General features: G+C 35.8%; 1 protein-coding gene across 3 annotated transcripts in view; it reads left to right on the top strand.

The window, feature by feature from the left end:
• Positions 1-25,444, top strand: part of ARL13B (ADP ribosylation factor like GTPase 13B) — a 62,170-nt gene that overhangs the window by 3,578 nt on the left and 33,148 nt on the right. For all 3 annotated transcript variants that reach the window (XM_031457449.2, XM_010978513.3, XM_064496273.1), the window contains exons 2-3: positions 12,776-12,846; positions 19,062-19,311. In XM_031457449.2, coding sequence (XP_031313309.1) covers positions 12,776-12,846; positions 19,062-19,311 — 321 coding nt within the window. The remainder of the gene's footprint in view (positions 1-12,775; positions 12,847-19,061; positions 19,312-25,444) is intronic.

Raw genomic sequence — 25,444 nt, 5'->3', positions numbered from 1 at the left:
ATGCTGTTACCTTGATCACTTGGTTATAGTGCGTCTGCCAGATTTCTCAATATTTTAGTGTTTTTGAGTCAAACAGATTTGCGTCTGAATCCTAGGAGTTTTGGCACTTTTCCTGCAGTCAGTTGTGGATAATTTCTGTCTTGCAACATTTTGAGAAAGAAAATTTATGCAAGTACCTCATACTTTGCACATAGTAGTTACTCAGTAAATAATACCTCTGATCTTAGGAGGTAAGTGCTGATTAGTAGATTACCCTCCTCAATTCATTTTGTATTTATCAGTATAGATACCCTTCCCTTCCTCCCTTTCTGTTAATGGAAGAAGAGTTCCTTTTCCTTTCCAAGGCTAATTCTTAACGCCTGTGCTCTTTATTGCATTTCTTCCCATTGCCTAGTGAACTTCAGTCATTCAGCATTCAGCCAGAGATCACAGAGAGAACTTCTGGGATACAAGAATAAACCTCAGCTTTTATCCCAAAATTTACTGTTCAGTTTTATCATCAACAATACAAACTCCCTTTCTTTTTTGTCTTCAGAGCTTCACTTCTGTTCTTTCTTTAGTAAGTAAACATGCTCAAGCCTCTCTTACTAAAAAATAAACCAAATGACATGTTTCCTATTTCTACTGTAATAAGTTGCTATTAACTTAGTGACTTAAATTTATTTCCCACAGTTCTGAGATGAGAAGTCTAAAATGGGTCAGCAGGGTTACTTGCATACCTTCTGGAGGCTTTACGGGAGAATCTGTTTTTCTTTGCCTTTTCCAGCAAAGAAAGAGGCTGCCTGCATTCCTTCACTTGTGACCCCCTTCTTCCATCTTCAAAGTCTAGAGTATGGTATCTTCTCTCTTCTCTGATCTACTTCCCTCTCATAAGAAAGGACTTTTGTGATTACATCTAGTCTACCTGGATACTCCAAGCTAAGATCCCCATCCAGAATCCTTAGCTTAATCACACCTACAAAGTTCCTTTTGCCATGTAAGCTAATGTATTCACAGGTTCCGGGAATTAGGATGTGGACATCTTTGGGAGGTTGTTTTTCTCTGTCTGCCATCCTAAACAACCCTCTGTCCCTGCAGCCACTACCCTTCCTCCTTCCCTTAACCCCGGACTTAACAACCCACAGTGTATGACTGGTATTTTCTCAACTTCCTCCCCTCTAGTGCATTCCTTAACTTCTTGCTTTTGAAGTCTTCCACTAGACCCTTCAGTTCTTGCTACACCAGGTGCTGCCTGGTTCTTAAATCTAGTGGATTCTTTTCAATCTGTTGGCATCATTCGACACTTAAAATCACTCTCTTCTTGGAATTCTCTGATTTCTTTTCCCTGAATTAAAATTTTGTTTTTATGTTTCTGCCTATTTCCTTTTCTGTTTTTGCCAGTTAGCCTTTCTTCCTCTGACTCTCAGGTCTGCCCAGCTCCTGTCTTCAACTCTCTTCTTCCACATACTCTCCCTTTGTGGTCAGTCTCACCATATAGAGGACTTCAGCTCCCACCTCAACATTGACTCTCAAGTCTCTGTTTCCAGCACAGAGACTTCATCCACCACTAGAAGACTTACGTATCTAATTACCACAGGATCCTCAATCCCAGCACATCCAAAACTGAACTTACATCTTCTCTCATTTCTCTGCCGAATTGCTTCTCCCTTCCTATTACCGATCAGAAGCCTAGAGTAATCCTGGACACCTCTTTGTGCCTTGTTCTCAAATCAAGTCCTTTGCTTTCGTGTCTTGCACTCTTTCAGGCTTTTCATACCCACTGCTCTGTTTAGATAAGGTTTCTTTTATTTCTCCCCCAGATGTCTTTGACAGACTTTTCACTATCCTTTCTGATTAATTCTCTACATTGTCAGTGGTCTTTTTAATATGCAACTGATTTTAAACCTTGAGTCTTTCTTAATTGCTTCAGGATAACATCCAAGCTTCTTACTTACTGGATTCTTGGATTTGACCTGAGCGTGGCTATAGGTCTCATCATAAGCCATTCTTTCTCTTCCTGTCATTCCATATTTGGGGTACTTAAGTTCTCTAGTCCCTCTATTCCTCCCTGAATGCCCTTCTCTTTTCTGACTGTTCTTAATCATGTTTAAATCTCAGTTGGGAGATTCTCTCCATTGGGAAACTTTCTTTAAATTCCAGCTAGATTCTTTACCTTGCCTTGTGTTTGTTTATTAGCACCCTGTATTAGTCTCTACTTACCCATTAGTTACGATGAAATGTTTATTCAATTTCCCTAGTCTTCCAGGATGTCTTGTGGACAGGAGCTGCTGTTATTTTAAAACATTTAAAAGTAATGTATATTTATTGTTATTTAAAGGTAATGCATATTTATTGTAGAACATTGAAGGCAAAGTTAAGTACAAAGGGGCAAATTTAAATTAAGCTTTTATTTTTTTTTACTTTAATGCATAATTAACATCTTTTTGCATCACTACGTATTTTTGTTGAACATCTTTTTAATAGCAGCAGAGTATTTTGTTATACAGATTCACCAAAGTGTGTTCAATCATTTCTGTTATTAAATATTTAGAATATTTAAAATTTTTCACTACTATCAACAGTGCTTTGGTGAGCATCCTGATTTGAATGTCTTTGGAAATGGAATTCTAGATCGAATGACATAGAAAAGTTTAAGGTATATGATATATATTGTCAAATTGCTCTGCAGAAAGGCTTCTTGTTTTTTTTTTCAACCAATTTCTACTCCTGCCAGCAGAGTATGAGAGTGGTTTTTTCCTCAAAAATATGAGTCATCATTTTTTCATTTTTTTCCAGGTTATAGTAGGAAATACTATCTGCTTTTAGTTTCTATTTTATTGATTACTGGTAAGATTAAAAGTTTTTTTCTTGGACATTTGTATTCTTTTCAGAATTTCCTGTGAGTCCCTTTGCTGTTTTTCTATGGAACAGGTCCATTTACTTACTTATTTTTCTAGAAGAGGTTTTAAGTTTTTGTACTAGTAACCCTTTCTGTGTAGTATATGTTGCAGATATTTTTCTTTCATTTGTTATATTTTTAATTTTTTGGTGGTTTTTTAAGCATGCATATTAAAATTTTTTTATTCAAATGTATCACTTTCAGTATAATAGTTAGGAGATTCATCACCACTCCAAGAATATATTCACTTATACTTTTTTTTTTCCCATTGTTTTGTTTTATTTTGGTGGTGGGTAATTAGGTTTATTTACTTACTTTTTTTAGTGGAGATACTGGGGATTGAACCCAGGACCTCATACATGCTAGGCATGCACTGTACCTCTGAGCTATACCCTCCCCCCTTACCTATACTTTTTTCGTAGTACTTTTATGTTTTAATTTTTAACATTTGAATCTCTATTGGAATTTATTTTGTGTATAGGGAGCAGCCTTCATCCTGGACAAAGAACACAAGGTCTATCAAGTGTGATTCTCAGTAAATATCTGGACCCTGTCAGCAGGTCCTCACCCTTACGTGTATTATCATCTATTTACTCTGAACTCAGGTTATTTATACCAGATAGCACCTAGGTGGTAAAATAGTGCACATAAAACATGATAGCGTATGCAAGAGTTTAGAGATGATTTCCAAGATTTCTAGCAAGAATTGGAAGCGGGATTTTGATAATTTTATCTGAGTCTTGAAGAAATTTGTGCTTCCTGTGCTTACAATGAGCATGATTTTAGGAATGAGCCACCTAGAGAGGCAGAAAATTAACATCAATTTAAAGGAAGGAGTTCTGGCAGCAAGAATGACATAATTTAAAATAATAAAAAATGTTTTTACTATTATTTAAACAAAAAGAAAAATATAATAAGTACTCATGTGTCCACTACCCAGGTTTTACAAATATTAACCTTTGGTCATCACATTTCAGCTTTTTTCAGAAGAAATAGATAAATCTGTGAAACTCCTTGCATCCTATTCATCTCCTACCATCCCTGCCCTAAGGTAACCACTAGCTAGAACTAGTTCCTTGCCCATGTGAGTTTTTCCTTGTCGCAATTCAGCCTATCAGAAAGTTTTACTTCAAATTTGTTTGTAAATTGTTATTCACTGTGGCCAAGTTTGAAAGAAGAGACACAGATGTCACAGTAAGCAGTGTGGATTATGTATCAGTGTGGTGTCTGGTAAAACATACTGTGATATTATGAGATGTCATCTCTGCTAGGAATTTTTTCAGTGGGGAAACAGCACCCTAGTCACCATCTTTCGTAGTCTAAGTAAATATAACTGTAAATCCTAGACTATTTATAGAAATTGCTGGTTCTTAATTTCTTAATTAAGCTGTACATACAGATTAGCAAGGATTATCTGATGTGCCATGTGCAGATCTGGGCTATATTAACATTTCTTTTTGTCTCTTGCCAGCTTCTCGTTTATTCCTAGTAAGGATTTCCAAATTTTAGGATAGAAAGGGATCTAGAGACATTCTTATTCTACTCCTTTGTATTTTAGAAATGAACAGACTGACACTAAGAATTTCACTTGATCAAGACTTCAAAGCTAACATGATCCTAAGTTTGGTCCTCTTACTGGTGCTTAACAAATGTAGATAGTGATTTTGATGTAATATTGTCCCAGACTCTGCAATCTTTATTAAAATGTCAGCAAGTAGTGCATTTGTACAATAAAATCACACCATAAATGTTTTTGGTAAATTTTTATTGTATCAATTTTTTTTTGTGATAGGTTTTTTTTTCTTTCACACATATATCATAAAGCAGTGTTTCCAAGTCCCTTTTAATATGATTTGTTACTTTTTTAGATTGTGCCATATAGTTTTAAATATTTTAGGCAATAAATATCAACTTTGTTGTATTAAATTGTGCTTTATAGGTTTTTTAGTGAAGTGTTTTAACATGCATAATATTTTTGAAGTTAGCTTTTATGTAATTACGTCATCTGAAGTATTGTCTTCCTTAGTTGACAGATGAGGAAGTTTAGAGTTGTAGATATTCAAAAGATTGTGATGTCATTCAGAAAAGTTTCAGAATTCAAATGTTTTCTAAGTTCAAAACTCCAATATTATGTTTGCTTATATTTATGATGTGTTATTTTTGTATATGCGTTATAGAAAAAGGGTCCCTGAGATAAAATACATGAAACAGGCCTTTGGCTCTCTTAATCCCTACTTTTTTTTTTTTTTTTTTAACTCAGAACTCTTTTAGTTTTAAAATCTTTCTCACTGCTAATCATTACCTTGAATCATAAGCATGTAAATTTTCTCAGAAGACTTTAGCTAATTTGATGTAAGGAAATAGTTAATTTTAATTACATTCTTTAATATTGAACTGCTACTTTGCTGTGAAGATTTATATAAATTATATCCATTATAGTACTTTCTGAACGTAAAGTTACGTGTTTTAATTTTACTTAATATTTACTTAGTAAATGAAGGATCAAAAATACATATATTTATGTTGTTTTCATTTAGTAAAGATGCCTGCTGTATGCTCAGCACATTTGATCCTAAGGCTGTGGAGTTGATTAAGACACGTGCTAGTAGAGCAGACTGTATGAAAAGTTGCACGAGAAAGTTAAGGTTCACTTGCTGAGGTAACAAGCTTGTCAGGAAGGACTGGGGGGCTGTAGGAGAGGGATCTCCAACCTTGTAAGCCTGCTGGGGTGTGGCAGAAGAGGAGGCTGCAGAATTTGGACTTGATTCTGTTTAAGGATTTTAAGCAGAAAAATGCCATTATTAGATTTTCATTAACATCATGGTTAGGTTTTATTAACAGCATCAATTCATGACCTTAGTTAATCTACCTATTACTAGGTAATCTACCTTCTCTTAGCTCCAGGAATTAGGTTATGATCATGATAGACCTGGGGGGGGGGAAATGATTTATTTTGGTGAAAATGAGCCAGACTATCTGGCTGTCTGGGGTGTGTCTCTCTGTGTGTATATATATAAATGTGAGTAAGTTTTAGGATAAATAAGATGGTTCAAGTTGCCCTTTAAATTAATAATTATTATTTTTACAAACCATTGTATTTAAACTTCCTATGGAAACTGCTGTTGACTAACTTCTTATTGGCACTGTGACTTTGGGCAGCTTGTACCTGCTCTTCCTGCAGGGTCAGCATGAAGACATTGGTAGGGTAAAGTAGCTTTGAACTATCAGGACATGCTGTATAAACTCAAAGCATTGGTATTGCAGAGTTTGGGAAAAGCTGAGAGCATTTGTCTCTGAGATAATTTGTGGCAATTACTGAAAAGGTCCTTTTATTTTACAAAACTTAAAACATTTGATATTCATCTCTTAACCCTTCTGGAAACTGTTCCTATCACTGCCATTTCTTTGGTCTCATTTCTTTCTGGCTACAATTTTAAGGGTTTCATCAAAGGTTCTTGGAGTTCCATGTCCCCTGTTCCCCAGCTCTTCTCTTTCCTGTGCTCTCCCTGGGCTCTTTCTCCTATTCTTAGTTTTAACTACCATGTATGTGTCTCATAAACCCAGTCCAGAGCTCTCCTCCAGCTTCAGACTTCAATGTGAGACAAGCATTACTGTCAATATGTGCAAAGCTGAACAGATTAATCCTCCTCCATAATCTGGTCCCTGCCCTACTCTCTGGTCTCATCTTGTAGACTCCCTACTTTGAATTTTATGCAGTAATAAGAATAGCTATAGTTGAGCACTTACTGTGTGCTATAGGCATTGTGCCCCTTACCTGCATGTCTTACTTAATTTTACCACATCCCTGTGGATGGTTATTTTTATTATCCCATTTCACTGATGAAATTCTGAGAAAAAATAGTATGTCCCAGGTCATATATTTTGGAAATGGCGGTTCTGACACTTGAACACAGGTGGCTCTAACACCAGGTTTGTGGCTATATATCAGAGTACCCATGATCCCTGTTATGTTACTTATTGCTAGTATGGGCATACTGTACATTTTACAGTCCTTTCCGTATCAGCCTTTCTAGTTTAGCATATAATTTAAGACTCAGGGATAACTGTAATAAGAGTGAAGTGATCACTTTCAGCTTAACTATTTATTAACTGTTTGATGAAGTTGTTCCTTAAGGAGTATGTATTCCTTCTGTGTTCCTTTAGCATCTTGTGTACATGGGTGAGCATTTTAAACTGTCATAGTGTGACAGTGTACTCACATTTGTTTACGTTTTAGTCACTCTCATTAGAGGATGAGCATTCTGGGATGGAAACTATGTCTCAGGCATTTTTGTGTCCATAGTACTTAAAAAAGCCTAACGTATTTTTATCACATTATTGTCTGAACAAATGACTGATTCTTTTTATTGCTAGTGTCAATTGTCTAGACACTATAAACCTAAGAACACTGTATATTATTTTTTTCAATTCAAGGGCTAATGTATTTGATCAATACTCATGAGTAAAAGACATAGACAATCTTTTGTTTCTTTGTTGTTATATAGCATCACAACCAAACTGTTCCCAATCGGTGATGATTTACTGTATTTTAAGCTGTAATGACATGTACATTTTATCATGTGTTAGATTGAACATCTTCATTGTTTAAAGAGTTGCATAGAATTTTGAGTGTTAGGTGAATGTTAGCCTTTGAAACCTTTCTATTCTGGAAGTATACATTTAATGCTTTCTTACCAGGTATTGCAGTAATTTATGCTGTAACTTTCATTTGTACTGCTAAAGTTGTGGAGGGTTTTTTGTTGTTAAGGCTTTAATTACCTCAAATTTTTAATTAAAGCCATGTTTTCAAGTGTGTGGCATAATGATCTTAAAAATTAGCTATGTACTTGCAAGGTAGTCAAAATAAAAATAGAAACCCATAGAGACTGATTTTGGGCCAGTCTCAGCATAATTATATTTTCCAAAGTGATTTTCATGTTCGAAGAACTTTTTTTGTTTGAACCTAAAAGGAAAATTTTAAAGGTAAAATCTAGTATCTTTCCTTGGTAGCTAGCTTTAAGAGCAATGTTTCAAAATACGTAATAGTAATTATTTGGAAGGTTTTTTTTTTTTTTTTTAAACTGAAATCTTGTCAAGAATAGGGGAGAGCATAAGATGCTACCTGTATAATACAGAATGAAGGGCCATTTTCCTTAAAAAGATATATTTGATAGTTCTTACTCCGACTCATAAGGAATCAGAAAAGTTTCCATGATGTTCCGAGGAGCTGCTGACCCAGTCGATGTGTATTTGTAGAATGGTCTTCTGTGACTTCTCACCTAGGCGTGGGTGGCTGCTCTCTCTCCTGTGGCTGCTTGTGCTTTCCCTTCACAGTGGTCATCACACATACTTACATTTCTAATGCTTCTTTTCCTGCTGGGCTCTAAGGTTATGAGGGCTATGGATTGTGGATGTTTGTTTGTTACTGTGTAATACATGCTTAATCAATATTTATAGAATAAATGATACAAACAAGCAGAAAATGGGAATTTATTCCCAAAAAGTAATTGTTTTGGTCATGGCAATGTTTGAAGCACTGTAGATCTTGAAATAAATTATTACTATTATTTTTTTAACTTGGTTTGTTTGTTTATTTATTTATTTATTTATTTATTTAAACTTTTTTTGTGGATTTATAATCATCTTACTATGTTATGTCAAATTCCAGTGTACAGCACAATTTTTCAATTATACATGAACATATATATATATATTCATTGTCACATTCCTTTCTCTGTGAGCTACCATAAGATCTTGTATATATTTCCCTGTGCTATACAGTATAATCTTGTTTATCTATTCTACAATTTTGAAATCCCAGTCTATCTCTTCCCACCCCCACCCGCTTGGCAACCACAAGTCTGTATTCTATGTCTATGAGTCTATTTCTGTTCTGTATTTATGCTTTGTTTGTTTGTTTTTGTTTTTGTTTTTTTTTTAGATTCCACATATGAGTGATCTTATATGGTATTTTTCTTTCTCTTTCTGGCTTACTTCACTTAGAATGACATTCTCCAGGAGCATCCGTGTTGCTGCAAATGGCGTCGGTTTTTATGGCTGAGTAGTATTCCATTGTATAAATATACCACATCTCTATCCAGTCATCTGTTGATGGACATTTAGGCTGTTTCCATGTCTTGGCTATTGTAAATAGTGCTGCTATGAACATTGGGGTGCAGGTGTCATCCTGAAGTAGGGTTCCTTCTGTATATAAGCCCAGGAGCGGGATTCCAGGGTCATATGGTAAGTCTATTCCTAGTCTTTTGAGGAATCTCCATACCGTTTTCCACAGTGGCTGCACCAAACTGCATTCCCACCAGCAGTGTAGGAGGGTTCCCTTTTCTCCACAGCCTCTCCAGCATTTGTCATTTGTGGACTTTTGAATGATGGTCATTCTGACTGGTGTGAGGTGATACCTCATTGTAGTTTTGATTTGCATTTCTCTGATAATTAGTGATATGGAGCATTTTTTCATGTGCCTATTGATCATTTGTATGTCTTCCTTGGAGAATTGCTTGTGTAGGTCTTCTGCCCATTTTGGGATTGGGTTTATTTTCTTCTTATTGAGTCATATGAGCTGCTTATATATTCTGGAGATCAAGCCTTTGTCGGTTTCATTTGCAAAAATTTTTTCCCATTCCGTAGGTTGTCTTTTTGTTTTATTTATGGTTTCCTTTGCTGTGCAGAAGCTTGTAAGTTTCATTAGGTCCCATTTGTTTATTCTTGCTTTTATTTCTTCTAGGAGAAAACTTTGAGATGTATGTCAGATAATGTTTTGCCTATATTTTCCTCTAGGAGGTTTATTTGATCCATTTTGAGTTGATTTTTGTGTATGGTGTAAGGGAGTGTTCTAGCTTCTTTGTTTTACATGCTGCTGTCCAGTTTTCCCAGCACCATTTGCTGAAGAGACTGTCTTTATTCCAATGTATATTATTGCCTCTTTTGTCGAAGATTAGTTGATCAGAAGTTTGTGGGTTCATTTCTGGGCTCTCTATTCTGTTCCATTGGTCTATATGTCTGTTTTTGTACCAATACCATGCTGTCTTGATGAGTGTAGCTCTATAGTATTGCCTGAAGTCTGGGACAGTTATTCCTCCAGCCTCTTTCTTTCTCTTCAGTAATGCTTTGGCAATTCTAGGTCTTTGATGGTTCCATATAAATTTTATTATGATTTGTTCTAGTTCTGTGAAATATGTCCTGGGTAATTTGATAGGGATTGCATGAAATCTGTAGATTGCCTTGGGCAGTGTGACCATTTTAACAATATTGATTCTTCCAATCCAAGAGCATGGGATATCTTTCCATTTTTTAAATTCTTCTTTAATTTCCTTCATCAGTGATTTATAGTTTTCTGTGTATAATTCTTTCACCTCCTAGGTTAGATTTATTCCCAGATATTTTATTACTTTGGGTGCTATTTTAAAGGGGATTGTTTCTTTACTTTCTTTTTCTGTTGATTCATCGTTAGTGTAAAGAAATGCAACTGATTTTTGAACGTTGAAATAAATTATTAAAGAGCAATTGTTATTGTCTAATTTATTATATATCTAGTAACTTGAATTATCCAAAATATTGTTTCAGTGCTATATTATCCATCTTCATTTCATAGTCATTTATTATATTTAGTTTAGGAAATTATTTTGTACTTGAATCTTGTTCTTTGATATTTGGTAGTTATGAATTCTTCAAATAAAATAATAAAGTTATACTCTACATATCTCGTGGCTTCTTTAAGAAGTAAGCTCGTATTTTTCAAAGTTGATAATGCAGGTAAAATTTTCAGATGGATAGAGATACCTAGACCTCACATACTACCTCAGCTCTGTAAATTAATCGTCTGCTGTGTGTCTCTTTGGCATTTCTCTGGACCCCACCAGTGGCTGAATGGGAATGGGTGTGGGGATGCTGCTAATCGTGACTTACCACTGACTCAAGGGTAGACATACTTCCATTTATTCTTCATGGTGGATTGGGATGGTTGAAACATTTAGAAAAGGCCAAGACTCCTAGATAACCAAGGTAATTAACATGAAGAGTAAATTAACTTCACTCACTAAGTCAAGGTCCTTACCGTGACCTACAAGGCCCTATGTGATCTGGCCTCTGATGTGTTTCTGACCTTCCATCCTTCTTCCCTGCCCTTTCTCATTGGGTCTTGCCGCACCAGCTTCCTTGCTGATACTGGAACATCCCTGCATGCCCCCATCTTAGTGCCTTTGTTCCAGCTGTACTCTTTTGCCCCAGATATTTGCATGACTGACTCCCTCCTGCAAGGCCTTGCTCAGACTTTACCTCCTCAGTGAGGCCTGTCCTGATCACCCTATGTAAAACTGCAATCCACCTCCCATCCCCGCTCTTGCTCTGCCTTACCCTGCTCTGCTGTTTTTCTGTAATATTTAATCACCTTCTCACATTCGATATAACCTATAATTTGCTGATTTCTTATATTTATTATTATTGTTCATCTCCTGCCACTAAGCTGTAAATATAATAAGGAAAGAGTTTCTTTATTAGTTTTTGTTTTTCATTGTTGTGGTTCTTTTAATAAACAGGTATATCTCAAGTACCCTAGAACCCTGGTATAGGTGTAGAGAAGGTGGTCATAAACTATTTGTTTAATAAACAAGTCCAGATCCAAGAGAGCCAGGCTTAGACAGATGAAAGAACACCCTTTCTTGCCATCTAAGTTCTGTTTTTTACCTCTTCTTGGGTTGATTGTCAGTGAAGAATGACTACTTGGTGGAAACCCTGACTCTACCTTGTACAAATGTGGCCCTGTTATGCTGTGGCTTTCCCTCTGTATTCCCAGATCCATGGTGTTAATGGATGGTTTCACCACTTATGTTATGCAGTAGTTCAGCCTGGAACAGAAATGAGCTTTAGTGGTAAACTGAATCGCCAAGATAATAGGACCGGTATAGTAGATTTGTACCTTTATAACCTGTCCCGGGTTTGAGAAATCCCTACGAGTTAGATGAATTAAGTTCTGGTTCTGACTGTAACCAACTCATTGTCTTATATTGTAGGGCTCTGGGCTTATATTTCTTCAGTTATAAAATTGAACTAGACTGTATTTTTTTTCTTACTGTGAAGTTTAGCTATATCATCAGAAACATTTTAAGCTTTATAATTTAGGAACCCTCTTTCAAAATATGTTAGCATTTAGGTTAATAATCATGTTACTGTACTATACATAAGATTTATACTTGGTAAGATGCTGCATATCTAAAAACAGTTGAGTATACTAGTAGTGTCTAGAACCTAACAATCATTCTTTTCTTATGTAATTTCACAAGAAAAAGCAAATTTGTGATAATCCGTAGAATTTAATCAACTAAAAAATTAATTGAGTCTTTTTTGTTGTTGGTTTTTTGGGGGGAGGGAGGTAATTAGGTTTATTTATTTATTTGTTTACTTTTTATTTTTTTTAATGGAGGTCCTGGGGATTAAACCCAGGACCTCCTGCATGCTAGACACACACTCTGCCACTGAGCTATACCCTCTGCCCCCCACCCAGGTTGTGTCTTTAGACTTGATAAATAACTCATGTGCTAGAATCGTCTCCCTCTCTTTCTCTCTTCCTTCTCTCCATTATTTCTTCTCTATCCTTTGGGTTATCTATCCTTTTGATTATCTATTGTAGATCTATTGTATCTAAAAAAAAGTTTCCCTTTTTTTGCTTAGAGAACAAAAGGATGACACTTTACAGGTATTTTTTATAAATTCTGCTTTTTGAATATATATTTTATTCATCATTATACCCCCTAGAATCCAGCATATTGTTTAATATGTAGTAGATTCTCCTTAAGTGTTGCTTGGATGAATTAATTTGCTTTTATTTTTCCCCCAATATTTAATTGACTCAGAAAGTGATTTTTAAATTTTTATTATTTTAAGAAAGGTGACTCTTGTGATGGTGGGACTTGATAATGCTGGTAAAACGGCAACAGCAAAGGGAATCCAAGGAGGTAAGCTGAAAAAATTTATTATTAAATTATTCCTATTTATTTATTTATATTGCTTTATTATGTCTTCATTGGCTACAGAGAGTGTGCACTCTGTTACTTTATAGTCTTAGTATAGTTATGGGTAATGTGGTGAATAAACTCTGGCTTAAGAGTACCAGCCTGTTATGTTTCAGATTTGAATGAATGCAGAGATGCAGAGGCTCCTTGAGGTGTTTGATTAGCTAAGAGGGATCACATCTGTCTTCTAACCAACAGGAAGGAAAAGTAAAAAAAAGGACATGTACCTGCCTTTAAAGATTTACCTTTTACTTATGTTCTCTTGGCCAGAATTTAGTCACAAGGCTACACCTAAATGAAAGGGAGGTAGGACAGTAGTTAGCCAGCACAGCTCTCTTTGCATCTCTTGAATTTTTTTTCAACATGATACGTAATTTTTACAGTTATGTTAAAGATACATTAAAGGGTTTTATGTTATTTATATTACATCTCTTTGGATGTATTTATTTAGTCTTAAATCTTATTAGTGTTTTAAAAAATATTTAATTCCTTTTATTTAAAGTTCCATCAGTCTGTGTGTACTGTTTAATGCTTTGTAATTTCAATATAGAAGTTACTATGGTAGTGAATTTGTTGTGTACCCAGAAGACGTAGCATGAGCCAGACATCTGAAGGGTATGAATTGGAGGAAAACCTAACATTTATTTGTTCCTGAAAATGGATGTTGCAACAAGATAACATGCATACCAAATAGTCAGGAAGTATTTATTTATGAAAGTATTTGTTTATGAAAGAAAATTAACACCTTGTAAAACTTGGCTGTTGGAGTAAAATGTTTTGTCATTCCAAATTCTGCTATGTAAGATCAGACACAAACTATATATTACTATCTGTGGATTCTTCTAAAGCCTTTTTGGTACCCCTAATGCTGTCACTTAGCTTATATGCTCATAGAACACTCACTGTCACCATCTAAATCTGGGGTTTGCAAACTTCTTCTGTAAAGAGCCAGATAGTCAATATTTTAGACTTTGAGGGACATATGGTCGGTCTCCTTTCCAGCTGCACAACTCTGACATAGTGCTGTGAAAGCAGCCATAGACAATATGTAAACAAATGAGCATGGCCATGTTCCAGTGAAACTCTATTTATAGATACTAAAATTTGATGTGTTATGAACTATTATTATTTTGATTTTTTCCAGTAATTATTTTAAAACGTAAAACACCTTCTTAGTTTGAGGGCTGTGTAAAAAACAGGTGGCTTGCCAGTTGGCCTGCAGGCCTTGATCCCTCATCTAAGTGGTCTTCTCTTTCATTCCTTCAGGGTCTCATGTTCAAGGGAGCAGGATCTAGGAATCTGCTAATCAGATCATCTACTTATTTGCATGTACTTAGAACATCAGGCTTTTCTCTTCCGAATTCCATCTCCATATATCCATCAGTTTTCTTTTTCCAAGTCTAGAAAATGTTCAAGGTATCACGTCATGAACAAAAGTCAAAGCTGCCTTCAACTCTGAACTCCCCTCTGGTTCTGCTTTTGTTCTTCATTTAGTATTTACTCTTCAGCCTATTCCAGTGACTGATTTCTTACCTTTTTTTCTTTTTTAAAAATTCTAGTTATATAAAACTACGTGACGTTTTCCAAACTGAACGTTTTGATATCTTTGTATTTTTTTTGTGCTGTTCCCACTTGTCTCATTAGAAAGAATGTCAATTTATCCTTAAAGACAGAATATATACTTGTCTCTAAAGACATTTTGGTCATACAGTCTCCTTTATGACGTCTCTTCTGGTCTCCTGCTGCCTCACCCCTTGCCACCACCATCAGTACAATTGACTATGTCTTCTGTTTTGGTCTACTCTTATCTATATCTACTTATATCTTAATTGTCCTTCTGTTTTTGTATCTCTCTACCTTTCTAGACTGTAAATTCCCCAAGGGCAGTTTTGCTCATTTTGGTGTCCCAGTTCAGGCCATGCCTTAGGTGTTGTAGGCAGTCTTCTTCAAACGTTTCTCCCATGTCTTCTATTCTTTAGCTTATTTCTGATTCTTCCCTGTTTTTTTTTTTTTAATTAAAAAAAATATTGTATATGTGCTCCTTTCTTTTGATATAATCTTCCTCTGTAACTGTATTGCCATCCTCTAAATCGAACCCTGGATTTAGTGTTTCATCCCTAATGTTATTATAGTTTCCTAATCTAAGAGTACTTTCCCTGTCTAGAGCCTCACTTCCTTTAGTCAACTTCTCTTCTTCATGGCTGTCAGAGTGATTGCATTAGTTGGATATAGGTTCAGTTGTACTAATAGATACCTAAAATAACAGTAGCTTAATAAAGGAGAAGTTTATTTCTCTCTCATATATCAGTACAGGCAAAAGTATTATAGGGCTGATGTAGCAGCTCCATGATCAGGGACTCAAGTTCCTTTTCCTATTTGCTTTGCTATTCCTAGTGTTCTCCCTTGCCTACCTGGTCCAAGGTGGCTCACTACTACGAGTGCATTTCAGCTGGAAGGAAGAAGTAAAGGACAAAGCGAGGCTGTCCTTTTTTTAGAGTGGGTGAACCAGAAGCTACCACATCTCTTCAGTTCACATGCCATTGGCTAGAACCAATGGTTTTCCAGACCTGGCTCCTCCTTGCTCTTATCAGCTTATATCAGTTAGTGAGAGTCAGTTAGGCCCCTCTCCTCCCAACTCTGTGCCTCACATTGGTAGTTTGAAATTGGCCATAGTGGGAGTATTTATACCATCAAAATTGGCGGACATTACATATCAGAGTTCCACAGCTCCCAAAGCCAGTTAAACACTTGGCAGTGTACCACTAGCACACTACCTAGAATCTGCTCTCATGGTCACCTTTAGCTGCCTTTGAGACTCGGAATTGCAGTCTTTATCCTGAACGGCCATGTGCTCAGCTAAAAAATCCAGGATTCTCTGACTATCCAATGCTATTTTCTAATAGAAATAGTTCTAAGGAACTGTTATTATGGGTGGGAAAATTCTCTGTGTAAATTGGTCCCTAGGATTGTTGATATTAACACATTTTTATTATATTGTAGTTATTTGTTTATGTACATATTTCCCCTTTTCCCCTCTATGTAAGAGCTCTATAAGACTAGAAAGTAGATCTTATTAATCTTCGTATATCTAGAACTTGCATAGTACTTAGCATATAACGTATACTCAATAAATAATTATTGATTATGTATTTTCACTTTACCTTGGATTTTCTAGGGATTGTCTTAACACATGCTTTACTGAAATCCTCTTACGTCTTTGTACTGGCTCTGGTATGATGCCTAATTTATAATATGTGCTCGATAAATGGTGACATGCATGGGATGCATAGATAGCTATTAGGAAGATATATGCTACTGTGAAGACCAGCAAGCAGATAGAATATTATGATAGAGGGTGTAGGTGATACTGAAAGGAAGGAATCATTAGAGAAGGATTTATAGAAAAGGTTGTAACCTGAACATTTAGTCTTGGGTTTTGAAACAAAGAATCATGAGTAGGAACCAGAGGAAAGAACAGAGAATTTGGGGAAGGTATTCCATATATCAGAAGAAACAGGTTTTTAAAGTCATTAATAACCTGTTTTTGAGTCCTGGCTCCATCTACCATGTAACCTTGAAAAAATTACTTAATCTGAATTGATTTCCAGGGAATATTGCCACCATTTTATCTGTGCTTACATTGCTTCCCTGCCTGGAATGTTCTCCCTTCTTGGTTATAATTTTTTCTCTTTTAAAATTTAAAATCTCGCTTCCTCTCTGAATCGTTTCTAGGACCGCAACTCAATCCTCCCTCCTCTTTACTCTTTTTCTCCTGAATGCCCTACATTTGGGCTGCTGTAACAAAATACTGTAGACTTGGTGGCTTACACAACAGTAGTTTCTCATAGTTCTGGAGGGTGGAAGTCTGAGATCAGGGTGCCAGTACGGTCTGGTGCTTAGTGAGGGTTCTCTTCCTGGTTTACAGACAGCCCTCTTTCTCACTTGTGTCCTCAGGCGGGGGAAAGAGAGTGGGAACAAGCTCTCTGGTGTCCCTTCTTATAAGAGCACTGATTACATTATGGGGGCTCCACCCATGCGACCTCACCTAAACCTAATAACCTCAAGGTCCCACCTTCAAATACCATCACACTAGGGATTAGGGTTTTAACATAAGAGTTTTGGTGGGGACATAACCTGCAGTCCGTAACACCTTCACACTGTCCTCTCCAGACTTGTTCACAGAACATACAGGTTCTTGTGCCATGCCCATTAGTATTCTGTTTCTCTGTATTGCACTGTATTTCACTTGAGGTCAGCAACCCTATTTTATTCATCTTTACATTCTAATGCGTAAGAAATGCCTGGTTCTGAGTAGGTGTTCTGTATGTGTTAGTTCTTTTGTTCCTACCTCATGATAATTGATTTATTTTTGCTGATAATTTCCCAGGGGTATCTCTCAACTCATACTCAAAAATAGCTGCCTGTTTTAACGGTGGAAACCAGTTCTCGCCTGGATCCACATTTTTAAATATCTAGTATATTTCTGTTTTTGAAATATATGGCTGCTTATATTGCTTCTAAACTTGCCTTTTTGTCTTTCTAGGTAAGGAAGGCATAAAACAAATGTGACTTGTGTGTACCTCTGTTAACTTTTTAGGGAGCTATGTAAATTGCCCTAAGGTGCTTGCTGAAAGGGAGTGGTGCATTGCAAATCTGTTTCTCATTGTACCTAAGCCTAGCAGCAAATGCCTTTCATATTTATCTATGTAATAGCAAATGTTTTGCTGAATGTGGAAATAAGACCCTCTAAACTAGTGTCATTCAATAAAGCTATTTGCAGTGATGGACATGTTCTGTATTGGCTCTGTCCAGTAGGGTGGGCCACTTGCCACATGTGGCTTTTCTGTACTTGAAATGCAGCTAGTACAGCTGAGGAACTGAATTTTTTATTTTAAGTTTAATTGATAAAAAATTTAAAAGCCTCATGTAGTCACTGTATTGACCATGCAGCTGTAAACAAAATTCAATACAATGATATTATGGATGCCAGCAATGAAGAGAGAATGGAAGAGGCAGACATGAAGTTTGAACTCTTCTCTGTAACCATTAGGTCACCAGGTTCTATTAATATTTCATGAGTTCTCTCTTGCCACTCTTCTATTCTGTTTTCATTCTTCTCCAAAAAGTAGCTGTCACTCTCTCATTTTCAGTCCATTCTAGAGACTTTTGCAATGAACTTTAATAAAGAACTACTTTAGTCACCTTGATTATATTATTGATCTGCCGAAATTCCTTCTGTAGCTCCCAATTGTCTATCTTCAGAACCTTCTTAGGTCTGCATTCAGTCTTAAGGGCTTGCTCCAAGTAAAGTACAGTGTTCAGTTTGTTTGTACTTCTTGCCTTTGCCATTTGTGTTACTTAGATCACTCTTCTGGCTGTCTAAATCCTACCTCACTTTAAGGCCCAGGGCCCAGCCCCTGGTTCAAGTCTTGAACGTGATCTTTTTAATCTTTAATGGTCATCACCCCCCTTTGGCAGTTACAGTCGTATACATCCTGTACTTTCTTCTTTGTGCTGTCGTATGCAGAAGTCCAAGAATATTTAACTATAAATTTATGAGATTATCCAAAACATGTTCCTGTAGAAAAATAATAATTTTTCTCTTATTTAATTAATAATTTTTCTATTCAATATAATGATATAATAATAATAATTATACAATCTACTCTTTATATTTGTAAGCTGTCCTCAGAAGTCTTTTTATTCCAATTATAACTCCACGGTGGTTGTAATGGTCCCTGGGAATGGCTGTGGTGTAAGGGTTGAAATTTTTGTAGTTCGTAACTTGGAGAGTCAGTAGCCTTAAAGGCAAGAGTTCATTTGTTTATTCATTCTACAGATAATTATTAAGTAGCTGTTATATGATAGGCATTATTCTAGGAGCTGGGATTATAGCAATAAAAACAAACAAGAAAAAGAAAAAAACAGACAAATTCCTATCTGAGAGGAGTATAAATTCTAGTTGAATATTTTTATTTTATAGTATCTGCTCTTCCCCCAAACCAATGTGCTTAGATGTAATGCTTATTGTATAAGCAAATAATAAACACTTTATTTAGTACTAAAGTATGATAAATAACACTTATGTCATTTAAGCTCTGAAGTTAAATTATCAATTTAATATCAAAAGATTTTTTCTTTTCTACCATTTGAAACAGAGTATCCTGAAGATGTAGCTCCTACTGTTGGATTTTCCAAAATTGATCTTAGACAAGGAAAGTTTGAAGTCACCATCTTTGACCTGGGAGGTGGAAAAAGAATTCGGGGAATCTGGAAGAATTACTATGCCGAGTCCTATGGGGTAATATTTGTTGTGGATTCCAGTGATGAAGAGAGAATGGAAGAGACAAAAGAGACAATGTCAGAAGTGCTAAGACATCCTAGGATATCGGGAAAGCCTATATTGGTGTAAGTAATGTTGGTTGTCATTGTAAACATAAAGGCAGCAGCATTAGTCAATAAAGAAATTTACTTAAGTTGCAAAATACTGAATAAGCTAAAAGTGTCATGCCCTAGTTTAATAAATGTATGTAATTAACTGGGAGTTGTTAATATACCAAGACCTTATTATGATGCTATCCATAGGGATTAAGGGTGAGGCTTTATTATGAAGAAGCCTTATAATTAGATCTTCTGGGTTTTCAAATATAAATTCGTTGTTTTATTTGATAATTTACTTTTTATCAAATTTTGCATTTTTGAAATGGTCTATTAACAAGGTTCTACAAGGTTTTTCAATTTATTTTCCTCTTTTAATAACTTACTTGTTACATCTTTGTTCTTTTTTTCTTGTAGAGTATTCTTGTTTGAAAGTTATTCAGATGGTTTATTCTTCTAATGCCACATTGATTTCCCAGTTTTTACTTATGTATTTCCAATCTGAAGGTGTGATCCATGTCGTTGTCAGCTTATTCATATGCTTAGCATCATTTTGTCTAGCCACCTAAACATTTTAAAAAAAAAGCTAAGTGATAAAGGACTTTTGCACTACCTGCTTGCATAGCATTTCTGCATAGTAAACAGCAGATGGTGCTATAACTTTGAGACGTAGTAAAGTGAAAATAGTTAAAATTACTCTTAAAATTGGAGTAAGTGGAATGAGTGCTCTTGCCTTCTTGTCCCTTTTCCCTCATTCTTGTGATTCATTACTAATGATTTAAAAAAAACCCCAAACCGTCACGTGGTTACATGAAAACTTGTAAGCAGAATTTCTCAGTGGTCCTCAGTAATAAATGAACATTTAAAAATGAAGCAGTTTGGAAGCACTGATTACAAAAAGTAAAACTTTATTGCATCATTTATTGTTAAGCTTATACTGTTTCATTTTTATACATTTAATCAGGGAAGTTATATATATATAACATATATACATATAATATATATATATAAATAAAACTAACTTTCACCTTAAAGAATCTGAAAGAAACTTTAAGAGACATGTACACAAAGAGTAAACTTTGTTGAATCCCATAGGCTAAATTAGTCTCTACAAATATTTAAGCAGAGAACCAGTGACTTCTAAAGTAAAAGGTATTAATGACTGATGTTCATTTGTAAAATAACTGTGCTTTTTTTTTAACCCAGTAGTCATTTATTTAATTTATTCTTTATTCATGCATGCATGTATTCATTCACACATGTGCTAATTCAGGAAATATTTATTGAGCGTCCACTCTGAGCCAGGCATTGTTCTGCTGATAGGGATCCATTCAAGAACATAAACAATAAAACTTCATGTATGACCTCAGGAGCTCTAGGGGGTGAGACACACAATAAATGTAATAAATAAATTATGTTGTACCTTAGGTGATAATAAGTACATTGAAAACAAAGCAGTTAAAAGAAGATCAGGAATCCCATGGTAGTGATGGCAACAGGGGCATATTACTCTTAGAATTAGGCTAATCACTGTAGGTCTCATTGAGAAGATGATGCTGGAGGTGAGAGTCAGTCGTGTAGATTATGTGGAAAAGCCCCGAGGCAGAGGCATACAATTCATAAGTGTCTACAGTGTTTACTGAATAATTAAGTAACTGTCAGCAAGATACCTGCTTTCAGTTCTGTCACCTCTTTGTTTACTGAACTTCCAGAATAGAGAAAAAAAAAACTCACAATTAGGGTGATTGCTCACCATTATAATTTCATAGTCAGTGAGATCTCACAAAGACATGAGAATTAATTATGGATCATATAATGTTTATGAAATATAGAATGGTGTGTCATTTGACCAGTTTTTCTCAAGGGAGTTTTATAACTGTAGAATTTTTATCAATAAAGGTAAACTCCTTTTTAAGATGAATGTGCTTCAAAAATATATAAAATTTACCAAAAAGTCCATATTCTTAGTAATTTAGAAGACATAGGAAAGAGAGGTTAAAAATGATTGACTTATCTTGCAGAGCCAACTACTGGTGACATTTTGATGAATTTTCTGTGCTTATTTTTATAAAACATGTAACGTATGCAGTGTTCATATAATATATAAAATTTTATATCCCACCCCTTTTTCTGCTTATAACTCCCTCTTAAATATCTGCTCAAGCCCCATATTTGGAAGTTCTCCTGTTTACCTTTTTCTCTGTGACCTACAGTTAGTCTTATTGATGTTACTGTCTCAATATCATTTGAGTCCCTTTACTCCTGTTCTCCCTGTGATGTTACCTCCTTTTGTCCTTCCTTCACTTCTCCCCTAACCAGCCTCCCTGCTGTTAGCTAGCAGTCTTGCCTATTCTTTAAGTTCTCTTCTGCATTGCTAATGAGAGCCCTTTTCTTTACTTGATATTTTTCAAATTACAAAATTGGTACATGCTTTAACAAGTGAACAATGCGGGAGTATATAAAGAATATGAGAGCTCTTTTTAAAATACAAATTTGATCATTTTACTTTTCCTCTGCTCAGAGTCTTTCAGGTTGCCTTCATAGCTCCACAAAGATAGGAAATGGTGGTTTAATGGATATAACCCTAGCACAGAATAGGTATAACACTGAAAAGTCCATTGGATAGTAAGTGGGAAGGGCCTCCCTCCAGTAGAACCTGACCAAGCTCCGTGCTAGGGCTGGTGGATGTGGAGAAGTAGGGGGTGGGCACCTGAAGTAGGGGGCAGGCTGCAGTGCTCCCTGCTGCACAGAGCTGCTTCCTTCCTGCCCACGGATATCTGGACTGCTCGTCTGCAAAATTCAATTATAGTATCTAATTTCTTCTGCTCACCCCTTGCCTGAGCCTAAGCTAGTTGATTTAGGACCACAAAGCCTCAAAGAACTCTCTTCAACACCTAATTTTCTCTTCCCACCCTCTAATAATGAGCAAACAGAAGAGCAGACCTCTGAGAAGATTCAGTCATTCAATAGAAGGAGATAAACCTGAAGAAATTACTATCTTGTCTTTGGAAGAGCAGGATCCATTCATGCTATGGGAAGCAAGTAGAGAACCACAATAGCAGGTCCTGAACACTCTCTAGCTCTGCCTGACTTGATTCTGCACACCAGTCTGACAGCATGTGTCATTGCAGATGAAGCTTCAGCCAAATTTCACTTTATGTCACAGCTCTGAAGATTCTCTTGAAAGGTCAGAATCATAGAACATCACTAGGCTTCTCTGTTTTGTTAGCTCGGAAGTTCTGTTTTTCAATTCTGTAGTATTTACTACCTAATCAACACGATATTTTTACTATGAATCTTTCTATGCTTGTCTTGCTTTGAAAGCAGTATGTTCAAATATAAATGCTACTAGAAAATTACTGCCTTACAAATCCATCTGGATATAATTATGCTAATGAATATTAAATAGAACTTAATATTCTCAGTTTTCAAGATAAATAATTTAAGAGCAATTATAAACAAGTATCAAGGCACTACATAAAAGAATATAGCACAGCTTTAGAAGGGACGGAAGAAGTATGTCTGTCATCACCTGATTATTATAATGGTTTAAAATTCGTCTTTTTTAATAATGTTCCTTAAACATTTAAGGCTGACATATGGGAAACATCTTTTTCCACATTAATGTGTGATAATTGACACAGTAGAAAACTCTCCAATGTCTATATTTTATAAATTAAAAATTACTTTATAGTGTTAGGAGATGTATATATATGTATATGTGTATTTCTTTCAAAATTACAAATTCACTTACCTTTAATGCAGCAAATCCAGCAGTGTGCTTTCACACATTCAAAGTGACACATGTACATGGTTAGTCATCATAGTACCGTCTATAAAAACAAAAGACTAGAGAAAATTTAAGTGTAAAACAAAAAGGACCAGTTAAATAAACTAGGGTACATGTACACCATAGAATATACCACATAGTGGTAAAGAACTAAGTCAAAAAATTACATATATATACATATACACACACATATATATACACACATGTTTTCATATTCCTGTTTTTCCTTAATCCCACTGTGCTTTCAGTAAATAGTTTTGCCTCATAGTTCTCTAAGGAAATAAAAACTGTCACATAAGAATTCTCTCTCGTTTTCCCACCACCAAATTTGTTCAGTTGTCTGCTTTTATTCCTAACCTTGCCTTCCCTCCTCTACTATGGGAGAAGTGTTTCTGCTTCTATCCAAGGTCAGCTTCTCCATTTTCAGTCCAGTCCTACCCCTTTCTACTATTGTATATTGTCCCTTCCCCTTCTTACATGAAGAGTTTTCCTGGACCATTCTTGTCATCAGAACGTGCCCTTGTATTTCTCTAAGTATTGTGGAATCCTACATCCTTCTCCACCTGTTGACTCGTTTTTACAGTATTCTGTTCAAAATTCTGGACAGCACTGTCTGTAGCAGACGCTGTGCTTACTTATGTCACAGTCTTTCCTCAGCATACGCTATTTGTGCTTTCGTCCCTACAATTCCTAGACACTGCTCTTGCTGGAGTCAATAACGTATCTCCATGTTGCCAAATCATTGTCACTGCTGTTCTTATTTTACCTAAACTTGGCTATTTCCTCCACTTTATTTTCCTTTAAGCACTCTTACATATGCATCACATGCATTACGGTGTACTTTCTTGGTTTTCCTCCTACTTCATTGATGGTTCCTTCTCAGTCTCCTTTATTAACTCCTCTTCTGCTTTAAGCCTCAATTTTAAAATACCCTAGGCTGTTTTTTGGTCTTCCAGTTTTTTACATCTCTATACTTTTCAGGTTATCTTCATCCTAAAGTCACATGACCTTAAATACTGTTTATTTACTCAGATGACCCGAATCTGCACTTCTAGCTTTGACATTTCCCAGGAGTTCCTACTGATATAGATAATATCTTGAAATCCTCCACTCGGACATTTTATAGTCATCTCAGATTCTCTTGACCAAAATAGAATTTCTTGATTTCCTTCTTACCCCCAATTTTGAAACCTTCATCTCTGTCTTTTCCCAACTCTGTGAATAGTATCATAATCCAGTCAATGTCCTATAGTTTCTACCTCTAAAATCTTTCACATTTTAGTCTAATTTTTTTTCTATAGTCACTACATGGTGTATAGTAGTTTAGTTATAGGATCAGATTGCCTAGGTTCACATCCCAGTTCTCTGTATAGTTTCTGTGGCCTGAGTCAGTTACTTAACCTTGCTGTACTTCAGTGTTCTTGTTGGTAAAATTGTGAAATTATTAAAACAATGCTGGGACATAGCAAGTATGTATTTTATTAGTCTTGAGTATTAATACTGCTGCTGCCACCATCACCATCTCCACTCCCATCCTAGCCCACGCCTCCATCATCTCTTACTGGGGCCATTGCATTAGTCTTCTAATTGTTTTTCTGTACCTATATGCTTGTCCTCTACTCACCTGCCCCAAATCCATTCTAACCCATTTTCCATACAGTAGACAGGATGGTTTTTCTCAAGTATAAATTACATAATATTATTCCTAGGTCAAAAATAGTCTGAGGGCTTTGCAATGGTTATACTTGCTGTTAACTTCAGACTTACAAAGCCTTAAATCTAGCGCCTGCTGGCCTTTCTTAATCTCATCTCTTCCCACTATGATACAGCTGTGCTGCTCATTCTTCCTTGAACGGAGTCAGTTATACCCTCCTCAGAGTCTTTTGTACTGTTTGTTTCATATGCCTGGAATGTGCGTCCTCATCCTTCAGGTCTTCACTTAATACTACCTTTCAAAGAGACCTAGAAGCCACTCAGACAATCTGTCTTACCACCCTTATTTTAAATCTCTGTCAAGAACTTAACATTGTCTAATACTGCTATTTGTTGTTACTTGTTTTCTCCACTAGAGTGTTAGTTCCAAAACTCTCTCCCCATGTAAGTTCAAGCGGTATCCCTAGCCCACAGTATAGTGCCTGGCTTCACAATAAAGTGGTGGAGAAACTTTTGAGAATACAGTTGCCTTTATTTTTTACTTTATTTGCCAACCTTCTTGATCTGTAGTACAGTGTGCTTATATGGACCCAAGTTCAGGAAAACAGTGCGTTCACTTAGCTTTTCAGGTCTTAAACTAGATTCAGCTCCCCATTACCAACTAGCCTCTTCTTTAAGTACATAGTTGCGTTTTCCCAGGGTTTGCTTTACCTATCTGAA

The sequence above is a fragment of the Camelus dromedarius genome, chromosome 2, assembly GCF_036321535.1.
Source record: "Camelus dromedarius isolate mCamDro1 chromosome 2, mCamDro1.pat, whole genome shotgun sequence".
NCBI classification, from domain to species: domain Eukaryota; kingdom Metazoa; phylum Chordata; class Mammalia; order Artiodactyla; family Camelidae; genus Camelus; species Camelus dromedarius.
The sequence above is the reverse complement of the archived record's forward strand: the minus strand, read 5'-3'. Positions and strand labels throughout refer to the sequence as shown.